This window comes from Schistocerca nitens, chromosome 10 (genome assembly GCF_023898315.1).
Source record: "Schistocerca nitens isolate TAMUIC-IGC-003100 chromosome 10, iqSchNite1.1, whole genome shotgun sequence".
Lineage (NCBI taxonomy): Eukaryota > Metazoa > Arthropoda > Insecta > Orthoptera > Acrididae > Schistocerca > Schistocerca nitens.
In genome coordinates this window covers 89533104-89553756 of record NC_064623.1, presented here as the reverse complement: position 1 = coordinate 89553756, position 20653 = coordinate 89533104, and the positions used below count along the sequence as shown (strand labels likewise).

General features: G+C 37.4%; 1 protein-coding gene across 1 annotated transcript in view; it reads right to left on the bottom strand.

The window, feature by feature from the left end:
* The window catches only part of LOC126210361 (zinc finger protein 501-like), a 131487-nt gene that overhangs the window by 34175 nt on the left and 76659 nt on the right, over positions 1–20653 (bottom strand). Inside the window, exon 5 of the mRNA XM_049939576.1 lies at positions 5259–5308. Coding sequence (XP_049795533.1) covers positions 5259–5308 — 50 coding nt within the window. The remainder of the gene's footprint in view (positions 1–5258; positions 5309–20653) is intronic.

Below are 20653 nucleotides of genomic sequence, written 5' to 3'. Positions count from 1 at the left end.
CTTAATCAAGATCATATGCAACCCACGGTGTGGGAGTTGTCCTCACACCTGGGTAATTTTTTTGTTTTTTATTATTAATCCATTTTATTATTAATCCATGTATATTGTCCTTGTATATTCCTTGTAGTGGGCTGCAGGGGAGGTTTCTTACACAGTGTATTTAACTTTTAATGATGAGCCCATCATTACAACCACCTGCTTGATAGCATACTGGTCGGCAATAGTGAAGATTTTGCATGGCATGGATTTGACAAGACACTGCCAGGTTTCCTGAGGTGTGTGGCACTACGTGACTAATCATTTCTCACACAATTCTCTTAAATTGTGGGCCAGTGGTTTGTGAGAACACAGATGGTGCCCAATAGCATCCGTGATGTGTTCCACTGGGTATAGATCAATCAAATCTGATGGATAAGACATCAACCTGGGTTCACTATCACGTTCATCCAACCTGTGTAGTGTGCCTGTGCCCTGGTGACACTGACAGTTAGTTATCCTGCTGAAAGATGCTGTTACTGTTGAGCAAAACTTTGATCATGAAGGGGTGCAGCTGAGCAACAATAATTTTCATGTAATCCACATTTATCACATTCCACTTTACTACTGTCACAACTCACATGGAAGACACGCTGAATGTCCCCTACAGCATAATACTGCCCTCACTGTCCATAATCTGTGGTGAAGTGCAGGATTCAAGCAGCTGTTCACCTGTATAATGGCATTTCTGAACATGAGCATTGAACAGGCGTAACACGACACATAATTTATCCAACCAGGTGATGCATTACCAGTAATAAAGCAAAGTAGTATGGCAGAGAATGACTGGGAGACCCCAAAGGGCGTGTTCAACCACCTAATTCAAAAATATCAACAGGACACGGAGCACCCAGACAGCCATCAACCTTGATGATCCCATGTCCACTGAAATAATAACTGACTTCCTTGTTGTGTCAACACAGGAATACACATGTGTCATGTGCTGCAGAGCCGTACATTCAACAATATGTGCCAAATGGATGCTCCCAATCACTTTTGCCTGGACTGACACTGTACTCTTGTCATCAGATCTGAAACAGATCAACATCTATCCTGCGTTACAAAGTTGCCGAGCCTCTGAGCTCCTTGAGGCACAGACTTCCTGTTGCAGAAACTTCAAGAAAGAACTAAAGGGCACAACATAAAGCATACACACCGTGTAGTTGCTATAAGAAGACACATGTATTTTTTATTTTATGACGCCAACCAAAAACATTGATATAATACACAGCAGAGAGCTTAATATAAACATTTGACTTCAACACTTCCCCTAAATGTTTATCTTGCTAAATGCAGTACTTAACACATTCCAATCAATGATCTTAAATATTTAAGCCGGACATGTGGCAATAGTTTGGTGAGAATATCTGCAGCTTGCTGATTGCCTGGTACATGTTCAATGGCTAGCTGGCCTTCTTGAATCTTCTCATGGATGTAGTGCATGCAGACATCAATATGCTTTGACCTCTTGTGAAGTTCAGGATTTTTGGCCAGTTTAATAGAACTTGCATTATCAACAAGAACAACAGGAACACTCTCCGGTGGTGAAATTTCTTCATAGAGCTTAGATAGCCATATTCCTTCTCTTGCCCCTTCACTGGCAGCCACATACTCTGACTCTGTTGTTGACAGTGATATGTAATGTTGCCGCCTACTAGCCCAGGTAACTGCTCCTCCACAAAATCTTGCAACCACTCTACTAAATGAGCGTCGGGTTACTGGATCACTGGCATAATCAGCATCAGTATATATCTGCAGTCTTCTGTTTGCATCATATTTTATAGCCAATGACACTGAACCTTTTATATACTTAAGGATTCTTTTTACCACAGACCAGTCATTTTCACGAGGATTCTCTAAAAATTTTGACACATACCTCACTGCTTCTCGATATAGAGCATTAGTTGGTTTATTGCTGGTTAACTCATACGACTGTAGATACTGCTCAATTTGAGTTGACACAGGATTTGCCTGTGTCATGTTAAACCATCGAAGAATATCTTTAGCATAAATTTCTTGATTAATCTTCATTGATCCATTATCATGACATACAATACTAATATTTAAGAAATATCCTACTGACTCAACAGTAATTTTAAACTCATCTTGAATTTCCTTTAGGAAAACTTCAATATCCTTCTTCTTACTTACAGATATTAATCCATCATCACCATACAGAACTACCATCAACTTGTCATTGCAGTTTTCTCGATAGAGCAAACACGGATCTGCCTGACTTTCTACAAGCACAAGATTGATTAGGAAGTCCTTGAACCATTGGTTCCAGCACTTTGGAGATTGTTTTAGTCCATATAAACTTTTATAAACTTGCATACCCAATCAGTTCCATCTCTAAATCCCTCTGGCTACTTCATATATATCTCTTCTTTTAAGCCAGACAAAAAAGAAGATTTTGCATCGAATTGTGCCAACTGAAGTAGCTCACGAGCAGAAACACTCGAAATTGCTCTAATTGAATCGTATCTAGCAACAGGACTGAACGTTTCATTATAGTCAATACCTTTTTGTTGACAAAATCCACAAACCACTAGTCTTGCTTTATAGCAATCAATTTTATCATCAGCCTTATGCTTAATTCTATAAACCCAACAGTTTGTAATGGGCTTACGGTCTGGTGGCAGAGGTTCCAAAGTCCAAACAGCATTTTCTTTCAACAAAGTCATTTCTTCCTCCATTGCTCTTGTCCATTGTTCATGGTCTACAGAATTAATAGCCCCTGTATAATTCTTTGGCTCATGTATTTCAGCCAGCATAATTTCAATAAGGCGCTCTGGTTTCTTCAGTTGATCCATATTTATCTCTTCTCTTTCACTAGAACTTTCTTTTGTAGGTTCCTTAAACACACTTGCATCTTCATAATTCTTCAATTCTTCATTACCTGTTTCACTTGGGAGTAACACCATTGTCCTACCAGTTTTCTCAGGTTCAAAAACAACATCGTTACTACAAATAATCCGTTTTTCTGATTCAATCCACACTCTAAAGCCATCAATGCCATCAGAATAATGCCTGGCTTTCCTTTTGGATCCCATTTCTTTCACTTTTCCTTTGGAATATGAACAAAACACTTCACCCCAAAAATATGAAGTTTATTTAGCTGTATCGTCTTTTCAGTGAATATCTCATAAGGTGTTTTGCCATCCACACGACCTGTACCAGTTCTGTTTAACACATAAACAGCTGTGTTTTCTGCTTCTGCCCACAAAAACCTGGGCGGGCCCTGAGCTAGCAGCATAGTTCGAGCTAGTTCCATAACTGTTCTGTTAGTGCGCTCAGCACATCCATTCTGCTCTGGAGTATAAGTATTTGTGATGACGAGTTGTATGCCATTCAATTTGATCAAATCTTTAACTTCAGTATTATCAAATTCCCGTCCACCATCACATTGAAATGCTTTTGGTAGTTGACCACAAAAATTTTTCACAATGCTCACCATTTCTGCAACCTTCTCTGCAGTCTCTGACTTCTGCTTGAGAAAATATATCATGGATATTCTTGAAAAGTCACAAGTGAAGCAAAGAAAATATTCTGCTCCTCCCAGCGATTTACACTCCATAGGTCCACACAGATCAGCATGAATCACTCCTCCAGGTTGTGTGGCACGCTGTTGCCATTACTGAAAACTGCTGCGATGTTGCTTCCCCTTAACACATGCCTCTCAAGATTCTTCGCCAAAGTCTTCAACACCATGCTGCTTCAAGAATTGTTGGACATGATGTTCCCAACCTCTTTGCATTTACATATGTCTGCTTGTGTCTGTATATGTGCAGATGGATATGTGTGTTTGTGTGTGTGCGATTGTATACCTGTCCTTTATCTCCCCCTAAGGTAAGTCTTTCCGCTCCTGGAATTGGAATGACTCTTTACCCTCTCCCTTAAAACCCACATCCTTTCGTCTTTCCCTCTATTTCCCTCTTTCCTGATGAAGCAACCTTGGGTTGCGAAAGCTTGAAATTTGTGTGTGTTTGTGTGTTTTTTATTGTGTCTATCTACCAGTGCTTTCTTGTTTGGTAAGTTACACCATATTTGTTTTTTATATATATTTTTCCCATGTGGAATGTTTCCCTCTATTATAACTACACAATAAGAATCATGAACCTCATTTTACCATCTGCTATTGCATAGTGGATTGCTCACCAGTATCCATCCCCATTGTGTGTTTGGCACCCAGAGGATCATACAATCTAATTTTAGATTTTTTTCTTGAAAAGTTGAAAAACTGCTTACTGCTAGGATGTAGGTGAAACAGCAGGAAGCTGCCTGCAGCTCTTACTGATGTTGTGCTCCCTCTATAAGCATGTATGTAACTGTAGAGAGTTGGAGTTATGATTAAAGGGGTGGTGAGTTTAGGACATGTGTCTTACCTAATGTGTCAATAGCTTTTGCCTCACAAACAATAAATTTGGTTACAAACAATCACAATCATTTTGAAGGATATTAATTTGAGATGTCAAATATGTGTGCTTAATCTAGAATATTTGAGTGAGTAATTATATACACATCACTAACATTTGTGCATATCTGTCATATTGTACATCTCAGTAATCATCCAAACTCAGGTGGTTTTCACAGGAGGTGAGAACTTGTGGATTTGATGTTTTCATGTGAAGATCAATGGAAGAGAAAGAATACTCTTAATGATAATACTTCAAGAGTGGCTGAACATTTACTTTGTGAATACTGCATTCATTCATGTCCTGACAACAGCGTGCCCAGCTGAACAGAAACTGAGCACCATGCAATTATTATGAATGTGCATATCAGGACTTACGTATATACTTAAATAATGCAACATCGTATGTATTAGGGAAGAAGATTACTGGTTATAAATTTTTTTAGGACAGAACAACAATTAAAGTTAACTTGTAAATGGCTATAGACTGCGAAGAGTGAGCCCACTTTCTCATAATGTTTTTCTGGTATTGATAGATGAACAATTTTACCACAGGTATGTGTCAGTATTTTGATATGTGGCATTTCCCTAACTAATTACAGGTATGCATTCTAGTGCTGGGACAGGAGGACTTGGCTGTGACACAGCAGTACAGACAAGTCAACATTACAGATTCCAGTCAACAGATGTGGTGTACTGTGTATATACACATATAGTTGGATATTCTGCTGGGCCACTTACAATGAGAAGCTGCAAAACAAGCCATGCACAAAATAAAAAACAAGAGATACAAGAAACTGTATAATACCTTTTCAGTTCAATGTCACTGCTTGTTGACTCCACTTCATGACTGAGCTCCTGAAAGAAGGATTGAGAACATGTATAATAAATAATAATAATAAATAACAATAATAATAATAATAATAATAAAAGGCGACGAAAAGAACAAACCACTAATAGGGCTAACCCCCCTTTAGTGTGATTAGTTGGTTCAGGACAGAACTAAAGAAGCCTCGGACAAGCGCCGTCATGGTCGGGGACGACGCTTGAACCCTATGCCCGCCCACAATGGTAACGACACTGCTAGCCAACTGGAAAATGATTTAAATCCAAATAGAGGTGTTTTGCAGGATATGCTTCCTGCAACCACCCTAGAAGGAAAACAAAGACAGAGGATGAGATGGTCAGATAAAGTTAATCGACACCTCATGTTCTGTTATTACCAAGCAACAAACCTAGGAACCAACACAACTGGATACAGATCACAAGTATACACAACATTTATTACCAGATACCCAGAATTAAAATTTTTAACAGAACAAAGACTAGCTGATCAGATCCGTGTAATAATCAAAAATAACAGGATACCCCAGTCAGAATTAGAAAACATCAAACAACAAGTACAACAAATACTGGAACAAAATAATGTGCAATCAGAAGAAGAAGAAAATACAGTAATGGACTCAAACATCCCAGAGCAAACAAACAAAGAACAACACGCACCAATTAACAAATCAGAGGAAAACGAAATCTTAAGACAGCCACCAGAACAAGCACAAATAGAACACGAAGTGACACACATGTTAGATATAGAAGAAAAATTTCAGCTGACGTATATAGAATACAAAGACACAAATACAGACATAAGACCATTCTTGCATAGACCACCAAATAACCCACAAGTCGAAGCAACAATAAAAACTATCAACACAATCATACACAACAAAATAAATGAAAACACAACTATGGAAGAGTTACAACTACTGGTTTATATAGGAGCACTCACTACACTAAATATACACACTAGACAGAGATCAGAACCAACCAACACACAGAAGAAACCCACAAAACCAGCATGGCAACACAGGCTACAGATCAGAATAGAAAAACTGAGAAAAGACATCGGACAGCTAACACAATTTATAAGAAATGAAATCTCTGAAAAAAAACGAAAAAGGTTAGGTAAAATCTCACAACAAGAAGCGACAGAGCAATTAGACGAAAAGAAGCAGAAATTACAAGCATTAACCAAACGACTCAGAAGATACAAAAAAAGTGAAAATAGAAGGAAACAAAACCAAACATTCAACACAAACCAAAAGAAATTTTACCAGACAATAGATAACACACACATTAAAATAAACAATCCACCAAACATAACAGACATGGAACACTTCTGGAGCAGCATATGGTCAAACCCGGTACAACATAACAGGCATGCACGGTGGATACAAGCAGAAACAGATACATACAAGATGATACCACAAATGCCTGAAGTGATAATTTTGCAACATGAAGTCACCCAAGCAATTAATTCTACGCACAATTGGAAAGCCCCTGGAAATGATAAAATAGCAAATTTCTGGCTAAAGAAGTTCACCTCAACACATTCACATCTAACTAAATTATTTAACAGTTACATTGCAGACCCATACATATTCCCTGATACACTTACACATGGAATAACTTATCTGAAACCTAAAGATCAAGCAGACACAGCAAACCCAGCTAAATATCGCCCCATAACATGCCTACCAACAATCTACAAAATATTAACTTCAGTCATTACACAGAAATTAATGACACATACAACACAGAACAAAATTATAAATGAAGAACAAAAAGGCTGCTGCAAAGGAGCACGAGGATGTAAAGAGCAACTGATAATAGATGCAGAGGTGACATATCAAGCTAAAACTAAACAAAGGTCTCTACACTACGCATACATTGATTACCAAAAAGCTTTTGATAGTGTACCCCACTCATGGTTACTACAAATATTGGAAATATACAAAGTAGATCCAAAATTGATACAGTTCCTAAACATAGTAATGAAAAACTGGAAAACCACACTTAATATCCAAACAAATTCAGATAATATCACATCACAGCCAATACAGATTAAGCGTGGAATATACCAAGGAGACTCATTAAGTCCTTTCTGGTTCTGCCTTGCTCTGAACCCACTATCCAACATGCTAAATAATACAAATTATGGATACAATATTACTGGAACATACCCACACAAAATCACACATTTGCTATACATGGATGATCTAAAACTACTGGCAGCAACAAATCAACAACTCAACCAATTACTAAAGATAACAGAAGTATTCAGCAATGATATAAGTATGGCGTTTGGAACAGACAAATGTAAGAAAAATAGCATAGTCAAGGGAAAACACACTAAACAAGAAGATTACATATTGGATAACCACAGCGACTGCATAGAAGCAATGGAAAAAACGGATGCCTATAAATATCTAGGATACAGACAAAAAATAGGAATAGATAATACAAATATTAAAGAAGAACTAAAAGAAAAACATAGACAAAGACTAACAAAAATACTGAAAACAGAATTGACAGCAAGAAACAAGACCAAAGCTATAAATACTTATGCCATACCAATATTGACCTACTCATTTGGAGTAGTGAAATGGAGTAACACAGACCTAGAAGCACTCAATACACTTACACGATCACAATGCCATAAATATAGAATACATCACATACATTCAGCAACAGAAAGATTCACATTAAGCAGAAAGGAAGGAGGAAGGGGATTTATCGATATAAAAAACCTACATTATGGACAGGTAGACAATTTAAGAAAATTCTTTATAGAACGAGCAGAAACTAGCAAAATACACAAAGCAATCACTCATATAAATACATCGGCTACACCACTACAATTTCATAACCACCTCTACAACCCGTTAGACCACATAACATCAACAGATACGAAGAAAGTAAATTGGAAAAAGAAAACACTTCATGGCAAGCACCCGTATCATCTAACACAGCCACACATCGATCAAGACGCATCCAACACATGGCTAAGAAAAGGCAATATATACAGTGAGACAGAAGGATTCATGATTGCAATACAGGATCAAACAATAAACACCAGGTATTACAGCAAGCATATTATTAAAGATCCCAATACCACAACAGATAAATGCAGACTTTGTAAACAACAAATAGAAACAGTAGATCACATCACAAGCGGATGTACAATACTAGCAAATACAGAATACCCCAGAAGACATGACAATGTCGCAAAAATAATACATCAACAGCTTGCCTTACAACATAAACTTTTAAAACAACAAGTTCCTACATACAAGTATGCACCACAAAATGTACTGGAGAATGATGAATACAAATTATACTGGAACAGAACCATTATAACAGATAAAACAACGCCACATAACAAACCTGACATCATACTCACCAATAAAAAGAAGAAATTAACACAACTAATCGAAATATCCATACCCAATACAACAAATATACAAAAGAAAACAGGAGAAAAAATTGAAAAATACATCCAACTGGCTGAGGAAGTCAAGGACATGTGGCATCAGGATAAAGTTGACATCGTACCAATTATACTATCAACTACAGGAGTCATACCACACAATATCCACCAGTACATCAATGCAATAGAGCTACATCCAAACGTATATATACAACTACAGAAATCAGTAATTATTGATACATGTTCAATTACCCGAAAGTTCCTAAATGCAATATAACACATACCATACAGTTAAAAGGAAGTGACGCCTGATCAAGGTCCGCGTCACTTTTCATTTTTAACCAGACTTAACGTCTGAGAAAGTAAAGAATAATAATAATAATAATAATAATAATAATAATAGTAATGAAAAATTGGAAAACCACACTTAATATCCAAACAAATTCAAATAATATCACATCACAGCCAATACAGATTGGGCGTGGAATATACCAAGGAGACTCATTAAGTCCTTTCTGGTTCTGCCTTGCTCTGAACCCACTATCCAACATGCTAAATAATACAAATTATGGATACAATATTACTGGAACATACCCACACAAAATCACACATTTGCTATACATGGATGATCTAAAACTACTGGCAGCAACAAATCAACAACTCAACCAATTACTAAAGATAACAGAAGTATTCAGCAATGATATAAGTATGGCTTTTGGAACAGACAAATGTAAGAAAAATAGCATAGTCAAGGGAAAACACACTAAACAAGAAGATTACATATTGGATAACCACAGCGACTGCATAGAAGCGATGGAAAAAATGGATGCCTATAAATATCTAGGATACAGACAAAAAATAGGAATAGATAATACAAATATTAAAGAAGAACTAAAAGAAAAATATAGACAAAGACTAACAAAAATACTGAAAACAGAATTGACAGCAAGAAACAAGACCAAAGCTATAAATACTTATGCCATATCAATATTGACCTACTCATTTGGAGTAGTGAAATGGAGTAACACAGACCTAGAAGCACTCAATACACTTACACGATCACAATGCCATAAATATAGAATACATCACATACATTCAGCAACAGAAAGATTCACATTAAGCAGAAAGGAAGGAGGAAGGGGATTTATCGATATAAAAAACCTACATTATGGACAGGTAGACAATTTAAGAAAATTCTTTATAGAACGTGCAGAAACTAGCAAAATACACAAAGCAATCACTCATATAACTACATCGGCTACACCACTACAATTTCATAACCACCTCTACAACCCTTTAGACCACATAACATCAACAGATACGAAGAAAGTAAATTGGAAAAAGAAAACACTTCATGGCAAGCACCCGTATCATCTAACACAGCCACACATCGATCAAGACGCATCCAACACATGGCTAAGAAAAGGCAATATATACAGTGAGACAGAAGGATTCATGATTGCAATACAGGATCAAACAATAAACACCAGGTATTACAGCAAGCATATTATTAAAGATCCCAATACCACAACAGATAAATGCAGACTTTGTAAACAACAAATAGAAACAGTAGATCACATCACAAGCGGATGTACAATACTAGCAAATACAGAATACCCCAGAAGACATGACAATGTCGCAAAAATAATACATCAACAGCTTGCCTTACAACATAAACTTTTAAAACAACAAGTTCCTACATACAAGTATGCACCACAAAATGTACTGGAGAATGATGAATACAAATTATACTGGAACAGAACCATTATAACAGATAAAACAACGCCACATAACAAACCTGACATCATACTCACCAATAAAAAGAAGAAATTAACACAACTAATCGAAATATCCATACCCAATACAACAAATATACAAAAGAAAACAGGAGAAAAAATTGAAAAATACATCCAACTGGCTGAGGAAGTCAAAGACATGTGGCATCAGGATAAAGTTGACATCATACCAATTATAGTATCAACTACAGGAGTCATACCACACAATATCCACCAGTACATCAATGCAATACAGCTACATCCAAACACATATATACAACTACAGAAATCCGTAATTATTGATACATGTTCAATTACCCGAAAGTTCCTAAATGCAATATAACATGTACCGTACAGCAAAAAGGAAGTGACGCTTGATAAAGGTCCGCGTCACTCCATTCTTAACCAGACTTCTAAAAAGTCTGAGAAAGTAAAGAAATAATAATAATAATAATGTTCCTGATAATGGGAAAACTGCATTGATAAGTCCACTCCAGAGATAAAACTGATGGATTATAGAGGGATTTCGCTTCTTCCTATCCCATACAAAATTTCTCTCTCTCTGTCACATGTACCTCTACTCATTCATTTATAGGGCAGAAGAGGTAAAAACCTCATAGTATGCAGATGATCTTTTTATTTGGATTTCTTTAGCAAACAACAGAAGAAATTATCAGATAAACGGAACTAGATCTTGCCCAGAACAAAGTACAGTTCCAAAACTATGTTAAGCCATCAAAAAATTTACTGTAATAGTTTGTATCATTGTAGATTTTTTTTAAAGAAACTTGTGACTCAGTGTACCATATGTTTCTCTTTAAAATTCTGTAAGAACAAGTTCTGGATCTCACTATAAATTCAATTACTAAACACAAAATAGTACAACATCTAAGGTAAAACTCTGGGGAGAAATTTTGGAACATTCTGAAACTAAAACTGGAGTGAAACGTGGTGCTATATTTTAGAAAAAGTAATACAAGAGTAGTGAAAACTACAATAAGAGTTTAAAATTGATGAAACAATCAAATCAGTAAGAGCCACTACCAGAATACATTGCTTACCTTTTTCAAATGACCTGCTGATTCTATGTCAGGATATTCAAACAGCACAAGACAAACAGTTATCCTCTTTTTCTCAACAACCTGGCACTCAGCACTCCAAAAACCACACATGGCCCTATGTCCCTCTCCATCTGCACTTTCCTTTCTGTTTGGCCCCTCCTCCCATTTCCATAGATCTTATATGATCTACCTTCTCAGAATGCCCCATTGTGCAGCTGCTGACTCGTGCGTCTCTCCCCTCCTGCCTCACACTATCATGCTATGCTATCCTTGCCTTATGTGCCCTTGCCTATGCCTATGCTTATGCCTTCCCCATATGCAACAGCTCAGGTAACTGATTTCCATAATCAATATCACCATGTGATTGTGTGTGTGAATGTGTGTACCTTCTGCTAGAAGTAGAGCCAGAATTCGAAAGGTAAATCTATTAGATGTGTCTATGTGCTACACTACTGTTAGTTTGCGGTCACATTTAATTAATTTTACATACTGATAGTAGGTTTCCTGAGCATTTATTTCTGCAAGATGTTCTGTGACCACTCTTAAAGGTGATTTGTCACTCAGTTCATTTTATTTGGTAATTGCTTCCTTTTGATATCTGGTAATGAAATCAAAATAACAAGATCATCTGCATACAGTGCAGTTTTTTCCTCTCCTGTTGTAGATACAAATCACAGGATGTCACTGATTAAAGCATTAAATAATGTTGGACTGGTCGCAGCACCTTGAGGAACTCTCTTCTTTGATTTATTAAACTTAAATAACATGTTGACTGCTGCACACTTTGTGATAGATGTTTCACCACCTAGCAAGGCTCATGGCAACAGGGATGAGACTTTCCTGGGGCCAGTTGCAGTCACAAGGTAGTCAACATGTTAATGTGCTATTTATCTTAGTTGCACATGAACTTCCTTGTGTGAAGTCACATAGCCAGTACAAAGTTTTACCAGACATGTTTAAGTTTTGTAGTTGTTCTACAAATTTTGCTCACCAAATATTCAAAAGCATCTTCAAAATAAACAAATAATTCCAGTGAAGTTTTCTTATTACTCAAAGTGGATTTTACTTCTTGTGAGAGGTTTACAATATTATGGGTTGTACAACAGAATTTTCTTTACGCTTGTTGGTTCATACATACAATATTCTCTGTTTCAAGGTACAATGCTTATCAAGAATTTATTATCTTCTCCATGATTTTAGCACAAATGATTGTTAAAGATATGGGTTTGTAATTGCACAAATTATTTGTTGGTTTTCCTACTTTTTAATATTCGTTCAATGATGGTCTTTTTATGTATGGTAATTAAGAGTTACTTTCAGTTTCAGTAATGTTTATGCTGCAATTATACATTTTAAGAACACAGACATGATGTTATCTGGTCACGATTTTTTTCTGTCCTCTGAACTTGAAATTGTTTGTGTAAATTGTTCTAAAGTACAAATATCATTAAATAATTTATTAGGTGTATCTAACCATGCTTTTCTGTGTAAAAGTTTCATTGCTTTCTATTTATTTTTAAACTCTTTAAATATATGTTTACACTGAGAATATAATTTATTGAAGTCTTCTGCTATATTGTGATCTGTATATAACGTGTTGGTAGTATTAGGGATCTTTATTGGTTCTTGTTTTTCTATATGAACATTTGTTTTCAAGTTTTCCAATAGATTTATGGATTTCACCATTACCTTTTCTGTAACCTAAATTTTTAACAAATCTGCTGGTCAAAAATAAGGAAACACCAAAACCACAACATAATACAATGTCTAATACAGTGTAGGAAAACCACTGGCACTGAAAACAGCTCCCATCATCTCACAATCAGAATGGATAAATGCTGGTCCTGTATGGTTTTCAGTGGAATGTTACATGATTCTTCCTGCAAAATAATGGCAATTTCAGGTAATGATGATGGAAGTGGATAATGATCATGCACTATTCTCTCCAAAGTAGACCACAAAAACTCAATAATATTGATATCTGATGACTGTGGTGGCCAAAGGAGATGCAAAAATTCATTCTTGTGCTCACAAAACCAGATATGGATGAAGTGAGCTGAGTGAATAGTGGCCCTGTTCCCTTGAAAAACAGCAACACCATTGCACAATGGGATGGCCCTGAGTAGCCAAAAGGTCATGTAATCCTTGGCTGTAATGTGGCATAGAAGAGTAATTGTGAGGCCAGTGGTAACCATAAGGCAGTCCAAATCATCTCCAAATTCCTTCCATGTTTCACTTTCGGTGTGCAAACTCTGCCAGAAGTTGGAAACAGTTTGAAATGAGACTCATTTGACCAAATTACTTTCTTCCATTTTCCCCAGTCCAGGTTTAATGACTTTAGCATCACATTTTCCTACATCTACATCTACATCTACATCTACATGATTACTCTGCAATTCACATTTAAGTGCTTGGCAGAGGGTTCATCGAACCCCAATCATACTATCTCTCCACCATTCCACTCCCGAACAGCGTGCAGGAAAAATGAACACCTAAACCTTTGTGTTCGAGCTCTGACTTCTCTTATTTTATTTTGATGATCATTCCTACCTATGTAGGTTGGGCTCAACAAAATATTTTCGCATTTGAAGAGGTTGGTGACTGAAATTTCGTAAATAGATCTCGCCGCAACGAAAAACGTCTTTGCTTTAATGACTTCCATCCTAACTCGCATATCATATCTGCCACACTCTCTCCCCTATTACGTGATAATACAAAATGAGCTGCCCTCTTTTGCACCCTTTCGATGTCCTCCATCAATCCAACCTGGTAAGGATCCCACACTGCGCATCAATATTCTAACAGAGGACGAACAAGTGTAGTGTAAGCTGCCTCTTTAGTGGACTTGTTGCATTTTCTAAGTGTCCTGCCAATGAAATGCAACCTTTGGCTCGCCTTCCCCACAATATTATCTATGTGGTCTTTCCAACTGAAGTTGTTCGTAATTTTAACACCCAGGTACTTAGTTGAATTGACAGCCTTGAGAATTGTACTATTTATCGAGTAATCAAATTCCAACAGATTTCTTTCGGAACTCATGTGGATCACCTCACACTTTTCGTTATTTAGCATCAACTGCCACCTGCCACACCATACAGCAATCTTTTCTAAATCGCTTTGCAACTGATACTGGTCTTTGGATGACATTACTAGACGGTAAATTACAGCATCATCTGTGAACAACCTAAGAGAACTGCTCAGATTGTCACCCAGGTCATTTATATAGATCAGGAACAGCAGAGGTCCCAGGACGCTTCCCTAGGGAACACCTGATATCACTTCAGTTTTACTCGATGATTTGCCGTCTGTTACGGGCACTTGAAATCACTGATGTGTGGTTCTGGAATTCCTGTTCACTCTACGATTTCCAGCTTACTGGTCTCCCTTTGTGTTGTTTTGGTGCTGACGGGGTTTGCAAGTGAGACACTCAGTTCTTCAGTGACTTTTTCAACTGTCATCATTTTTTTTGTCATAATCTTCTTCAATGATTGACTGTAATGATCACTGAACACACTCTTTTGCCCATGTTGTGTCTTAGAAGATGATGTTTTTCTGCTTCCCCAGTATGCAGTAAAGTTATTCGATATGGTGTGTCTTAAAGCATCAAACAATCTTGCTCCCTTTGTTATGGAAGTACCAACAATTTGCCACATTTGAATTTATTTAGCTCCAATGTAATCCACTCACAATTATGGAGAACACTGTACTGACCTTAACTGACACTTGCAACTAATTGAGGGCATTCCATAGGTACTGTTTGTGGTAAAATACAGCTGTGCCACCTGCACACTTGGCTAGCATCTGAATTTCTGTTCAAGCATACATTCTTGCATTGTTGTCATATTCTTGTCCCACCCTTGCATGGTTTTTTGGATTCATTTATTGTTTTTCTTAATGTTTAATATCTGTCTGTCTCCAGTCTACAATGTGGCTTTACTACCCTGTTGATTTAGTTTTCTTCCTTGCTTTCTATCTGTTTGCAGTTTTATTAATGTATCATTCCAGAAGGGTTTATACCTAAACTGTTTTCTTTTGGCTGTCTCGAAGATGGTACTACACAGCATTTTAGTGTTTTACCCGTTTCATCTTTAATTAAATCAAAATTACATGAATTTAAGTTCTCTTGTAATTGTCAACAGAATCTTCTGTTGGTTCTTGGTAGAATAACATTATAATAAATGAAAAGCAACAGTTTGCTTTTGTTCTGCAATATTACTTTTATTGTGTTAACTGGTTTTCGGCTTACAAGGCCATCTTGAGACATTTACTTAGTATTGTCACCAAAGAAGTTACAATGTTTACAAACAACACTGGAAGGGAAGTAACAAATCTAGGCTGAAACAGAAACATACAGTATGTACCATCTTTGACAGTGTGGTGGCAATGCAATGAAGAAGTAAGAAATTGAACAGTAAATAAATAAAAATGGAGTAGATAGGAAAAACTTTAACACAAAATAGGAACAGCATGTCTACATAATAGTTTCTATTAATAAACAAAACTAATAAAATAAAATAAAATTAGTACTTCACGAGGCTACATCAGGAGGTATAAAACATGGAGAATGATACACAAACCAATTCAAAGAAGAAAAAATTATCAGTGTAACTACAGAATACATAAGGAACTTAAGCAATATCAATAAGATAAACAGAAATAAATAAATACAGGAAAAAGGAGGCATTTGAGGGAACATACTGTAAATGCAATCTTTGAGTATGTGATGGCACTGCGCTTTAACATTAACATTATATTCAAAACTGTGGGTATGTAACAAATTGCATTAAATAAATGAACCAAGTAAAATATAAACAAGACTTGATGAAACAACTACAAGCTGTCTCAAACATGGACAGTAATACAAGCATTTAAGGAAATCTCAAAACCACTTAACTGCAGATATCTTCCACACTGAAACAGTTGTATGAGCAAGGATAAGTGCAGTCAACAGTCAAAGTTGTGACATGCAGTTGATTTAAAACCAGTTTGGGTCAAGAGGTGCTTACAGGGGCCCAGCAGACATAGATAAAGCATGTCACTGTTGTTATAGTTTTCTGTTGAAATATTAGTTTGATGCAGCTCTCCCAGCTAGTCTATAAAGTACAAGCTTCTTCAGCTCTGTATAACTATTGTAACACACATCCTTTTGAATTTTACTATTTTGAAGTTATTAAATAAATATACAGTTTTATAAAAACACAATTATACATTTACCATGTTCCATTGTTTCTTCATCTTTTAATTATATATCTGAACATTAAATAATGCAATGGTAAGGTTACAAAATGAAAATATTTTTTTTATTTCAAAAAAAGAAACACATGACATATTGAAACAAATTATATGGTGGGTACCATGTTATTCATGGTTACAAATGTATGTATCTTTATATTTGTGGTATCATTTTTCTTATAATGTAATATGACATATTAACAAGACAATATAATGTAATTAATATTACTAAGCTTAAGACTTGACAACACTAATGCAGGTTTTCAAATGTCACTTTCACTGCTCTCATCCTTTGCTTCAGATTTCTCAGCTATTTTTAATAAGTATGATGAGCTTCTGTTATGTATTGGAAACAAGAGAGAGTGTCATTTAATTTGCTTGCCTCAATGAGTTGTAGACCTCTGCACAGAAATGGGAGAGAGCATTTGAAGCCTTCAAGGAACAGCATTGGATGACCTCTTTGTCTTAGTGATCTAGCATCCATTTCACCACAGTATGAATTACATACTTTCATTTTTTCAGGTTCATGGCTTGAAGACTCCACCTTCACAACATTTATAATTCCAAAGATTTCACTACAACATGTTGACAAGCCTGACTGAAGTAGGCCTGCAAGTCTGAAAACTTCACAAAATCATCTGTGGTCTTATGGTACACAATCTCAGGTTTCTTCCTCTGACACTTTTTCAAGATGTTTTCCCATTCCTTAGATGAGAATACATACTGACAGTGATCCCATATATGTTCCTTGACAAGAACAAAATCAAAATCAGAAGGCAACACTGTAAGCTCTACTTGCAGAAACGTGTATGTGAAACAGTTTTGAATACAATGGTTGAGTTCTCGTTTTGGCCTCAACAGATGTGAGATCTGGCCATCAGCTTCTTTCCCAGGATGTCATGATGCTCAAGGTGTTCAGCTAACAGCAGCAAATTTCATCTGTTCCTCAGCCATCAGTTCCTTCATACCACACATAGAATGGTTGCACATATTGTACAAATAGAGTTTCTTTTTGTAGAAAGCAGGACCAGTTGAAAGTTTGGGGGGTAGGTAGGGCCTTCCACAAATCAAACATAATGACATGAATACCTTCATCTCTCTCTGAATCTTCTGCAGCAATCATAATAGCATCCTGTCCTGCTTTCACTTTGCACTGATGAAACTCAAGTTGAACAGATATGGATTTTAACAAGTTTTGGTCTTTCTTTTTTTGCCTTGTCTAGTTTCATGTCTGCTTGTGTCTGTGTATGTGCTGATGGATATGTGTGTGTGTGCGAGTGTATACCTGTCCTTTTTTCCCCCTAAGGTAAGTCTATCCGCTCCCGGGATTGGAATGACTCCTTACCCTCTCCCTTAAAACCCACATCCTTTCGTCTTTCCCTTTCCTTCCCTCTTTCCTGACGAAGCAACCGTTGGTTGCGAAAGCTTGAATTTTGTGTGTATGTTTGTGTTTGTTTGTGTGTCTATCGACCTGCCAGCGCTTGTGTTTGGTAAGTCACATCATCTTTGTTTTTAGATATGATTTTGTGTTAAGTAAGATGTAAGTAGGTTTGGTTTTGTAATCTGTTGAATCTCTTAGAATGGAACAAAAACTATGCCAATTTGCAGATGACACCAGCATCTTAATTACACATAGTACAAAGAAATCTTTGAAAACAACATTAACGTTGTCACAGGGAATGTACTGGAGTACTTTGGTGCAAACAGTGTGGTTGTAAAGCTGAAAAAAAAACTGCTGCAATGGACACTAGCTAAGCCCCATATATATACAATCAAACAAACAATTGAAAAAAAGGAAAAAAACAGAGAATACAAAATTTTCCAGTATCTGGACATAACAGAATATAAAATGGAATAAACATGTAGACTACATAAACAGAAAACTGAACAAAACATGTTTCATAATATGACTACCAAGAAACTGTGTATCATATGATAATCTCAGGATTTTACATTTTACTTATGTTCACTCAATATTGAAAAATGGTGGTGTATCTCAGAGACTCAGATGAGCAAGTTTGAGATCATTTAGATTAAAGGAAAAGATTATGCAACTAATGGAAGGGATAGACCAAAGATTATCATGTTATCCACTATTTAAGAAATATGAAGTACTGAAACTTCCATGTCCTTACTTAATAGAAAATTTAGTTATTATGATACAAAAATCAAACCGTAGCAGTCCATACATAACCTGTAATGAATCTGTACACAATTTCAAATCATCACTGACAGATTACTTAGTCAAGCACTGCTTCTTACTGTGGGGGAGTATCTATAAAAACAAAACTGCAGCACAATTTTTGTAAAGTAATTTTTGAAGTGATCGCTGTATCAAAAACCTACAGATACCAGTCTTTGAATGCTGGCACCTGTTTTGACCAGAACTGAGGTTGGAATCTTCCTACACATAAGTCAGGGGGCACGAAGATGTTGCAATATATCACTGAAACTGGTATCCCAATAAAATAACAGTTTGGTAATTTAGATGCCTGAAAGGTGTTTAATTTGACATTCTGTACTGAACAGCCGAGGTCCTGCGACAGTCTCTGAAAAGATGGACATTCAGAGACTTAAGAATTTTTATTTCTGCTCCTTAACTTCAATCCCCCATCCAAATTTCTCCTTGGTTTCTTTTACTGCTTGCTCAATGCATAGATTGAATAACACTGGGAGTAGGATACAATCCTGTCTCAGTGCTTTCTCAACTAATGGTTATCTTTTGTGTCCTTTGACTCTTATAACTGCAGTATGATTTCAGTACAAGTTGTACAGATAACCTTTTGCTCCCTGGACTTTACCTTTGCTGCACTAGTGTCAGCCCTAGTCACGGGAAAGGGAAATTTTATCAAAATTCAATGAAGGCGTGGTTGGGTGATGAAATCTGGGGCCACTGGCAGCATGTGGTAACAGACACAGCCAGTGGGCCAGGCAAGGTAAACATGGCACTCGTGGGTGCAGAGCTGCGACGGTGGTATTGCACGCCCGATTTGTTTTGAGTGGTGCAACAACGAGGCAGGAAACCGCAGCATTGTTTGAAGTTATTGTAATGTATGAGGTGGGGCACTAGGCCAGAGCCAGGAGGGCGATTTTTAAGTGGTTGACATGGGGGAATTTATCCCTGCCATAGTTTCTGTCTCTCTCTGACACTACATCAGAAGCGAGGGGAAAACCAGTATACAAAGACGGACAATTTTAGCTGGAGGGAAGTGTGTGCCAGGTCAGTCGAGCGTTGAGACAGGCCCTGTGCTGGTCTATGCTTATAGGGGCAGTCTGGCAGCAATGTTATAAGTATTCTGCATAAATTTGTACTTTGTTTCTATGTACTGGTTCGGACTATATTCCACCTCCGGAGATACAACACCAGGGCGGGACGGAATGGCAGCCTGGAACTTGGAGATCACATGGTCTACCTGAAAAAGGGCAGTGACAGCGGTCTGCAGTGGGTCCAGGAGGGTCTTGGTTCCACTCCAGTCTATGGGCCATGTTCGCTTCCCATCTGGTGTATCGGAGTCCGGGCGAGGTGTACGCTGCAGGAGGCGTGGCAGCGCTGCAACAGCACCAGGGACGGCGGCGGGTGTTGCCATCCGGCAAGCACCACTAGCTGCTAGTTGCGGCACAGCTTCCAGGAGGGTGCGGGTTCGAGTCCGGTCCTGTCCTGGGAGCAGCGGTGGCCCGAGGGCCATGGGTGACCAGTAAAACCACCTTCATCCCATGGTCAGACAGAGCAAGCCAAACGGGGTGGAGGGCGGTGAGGACCAGGGACTGTAGCAGTCTCCAGAATCATGAACAGCATGGCATAAGACGTGACACATTGTTGGGCAGCGAGTGGGGAGAGTGTGGCCAACTTCCAGCTGAGCGGCCTTGA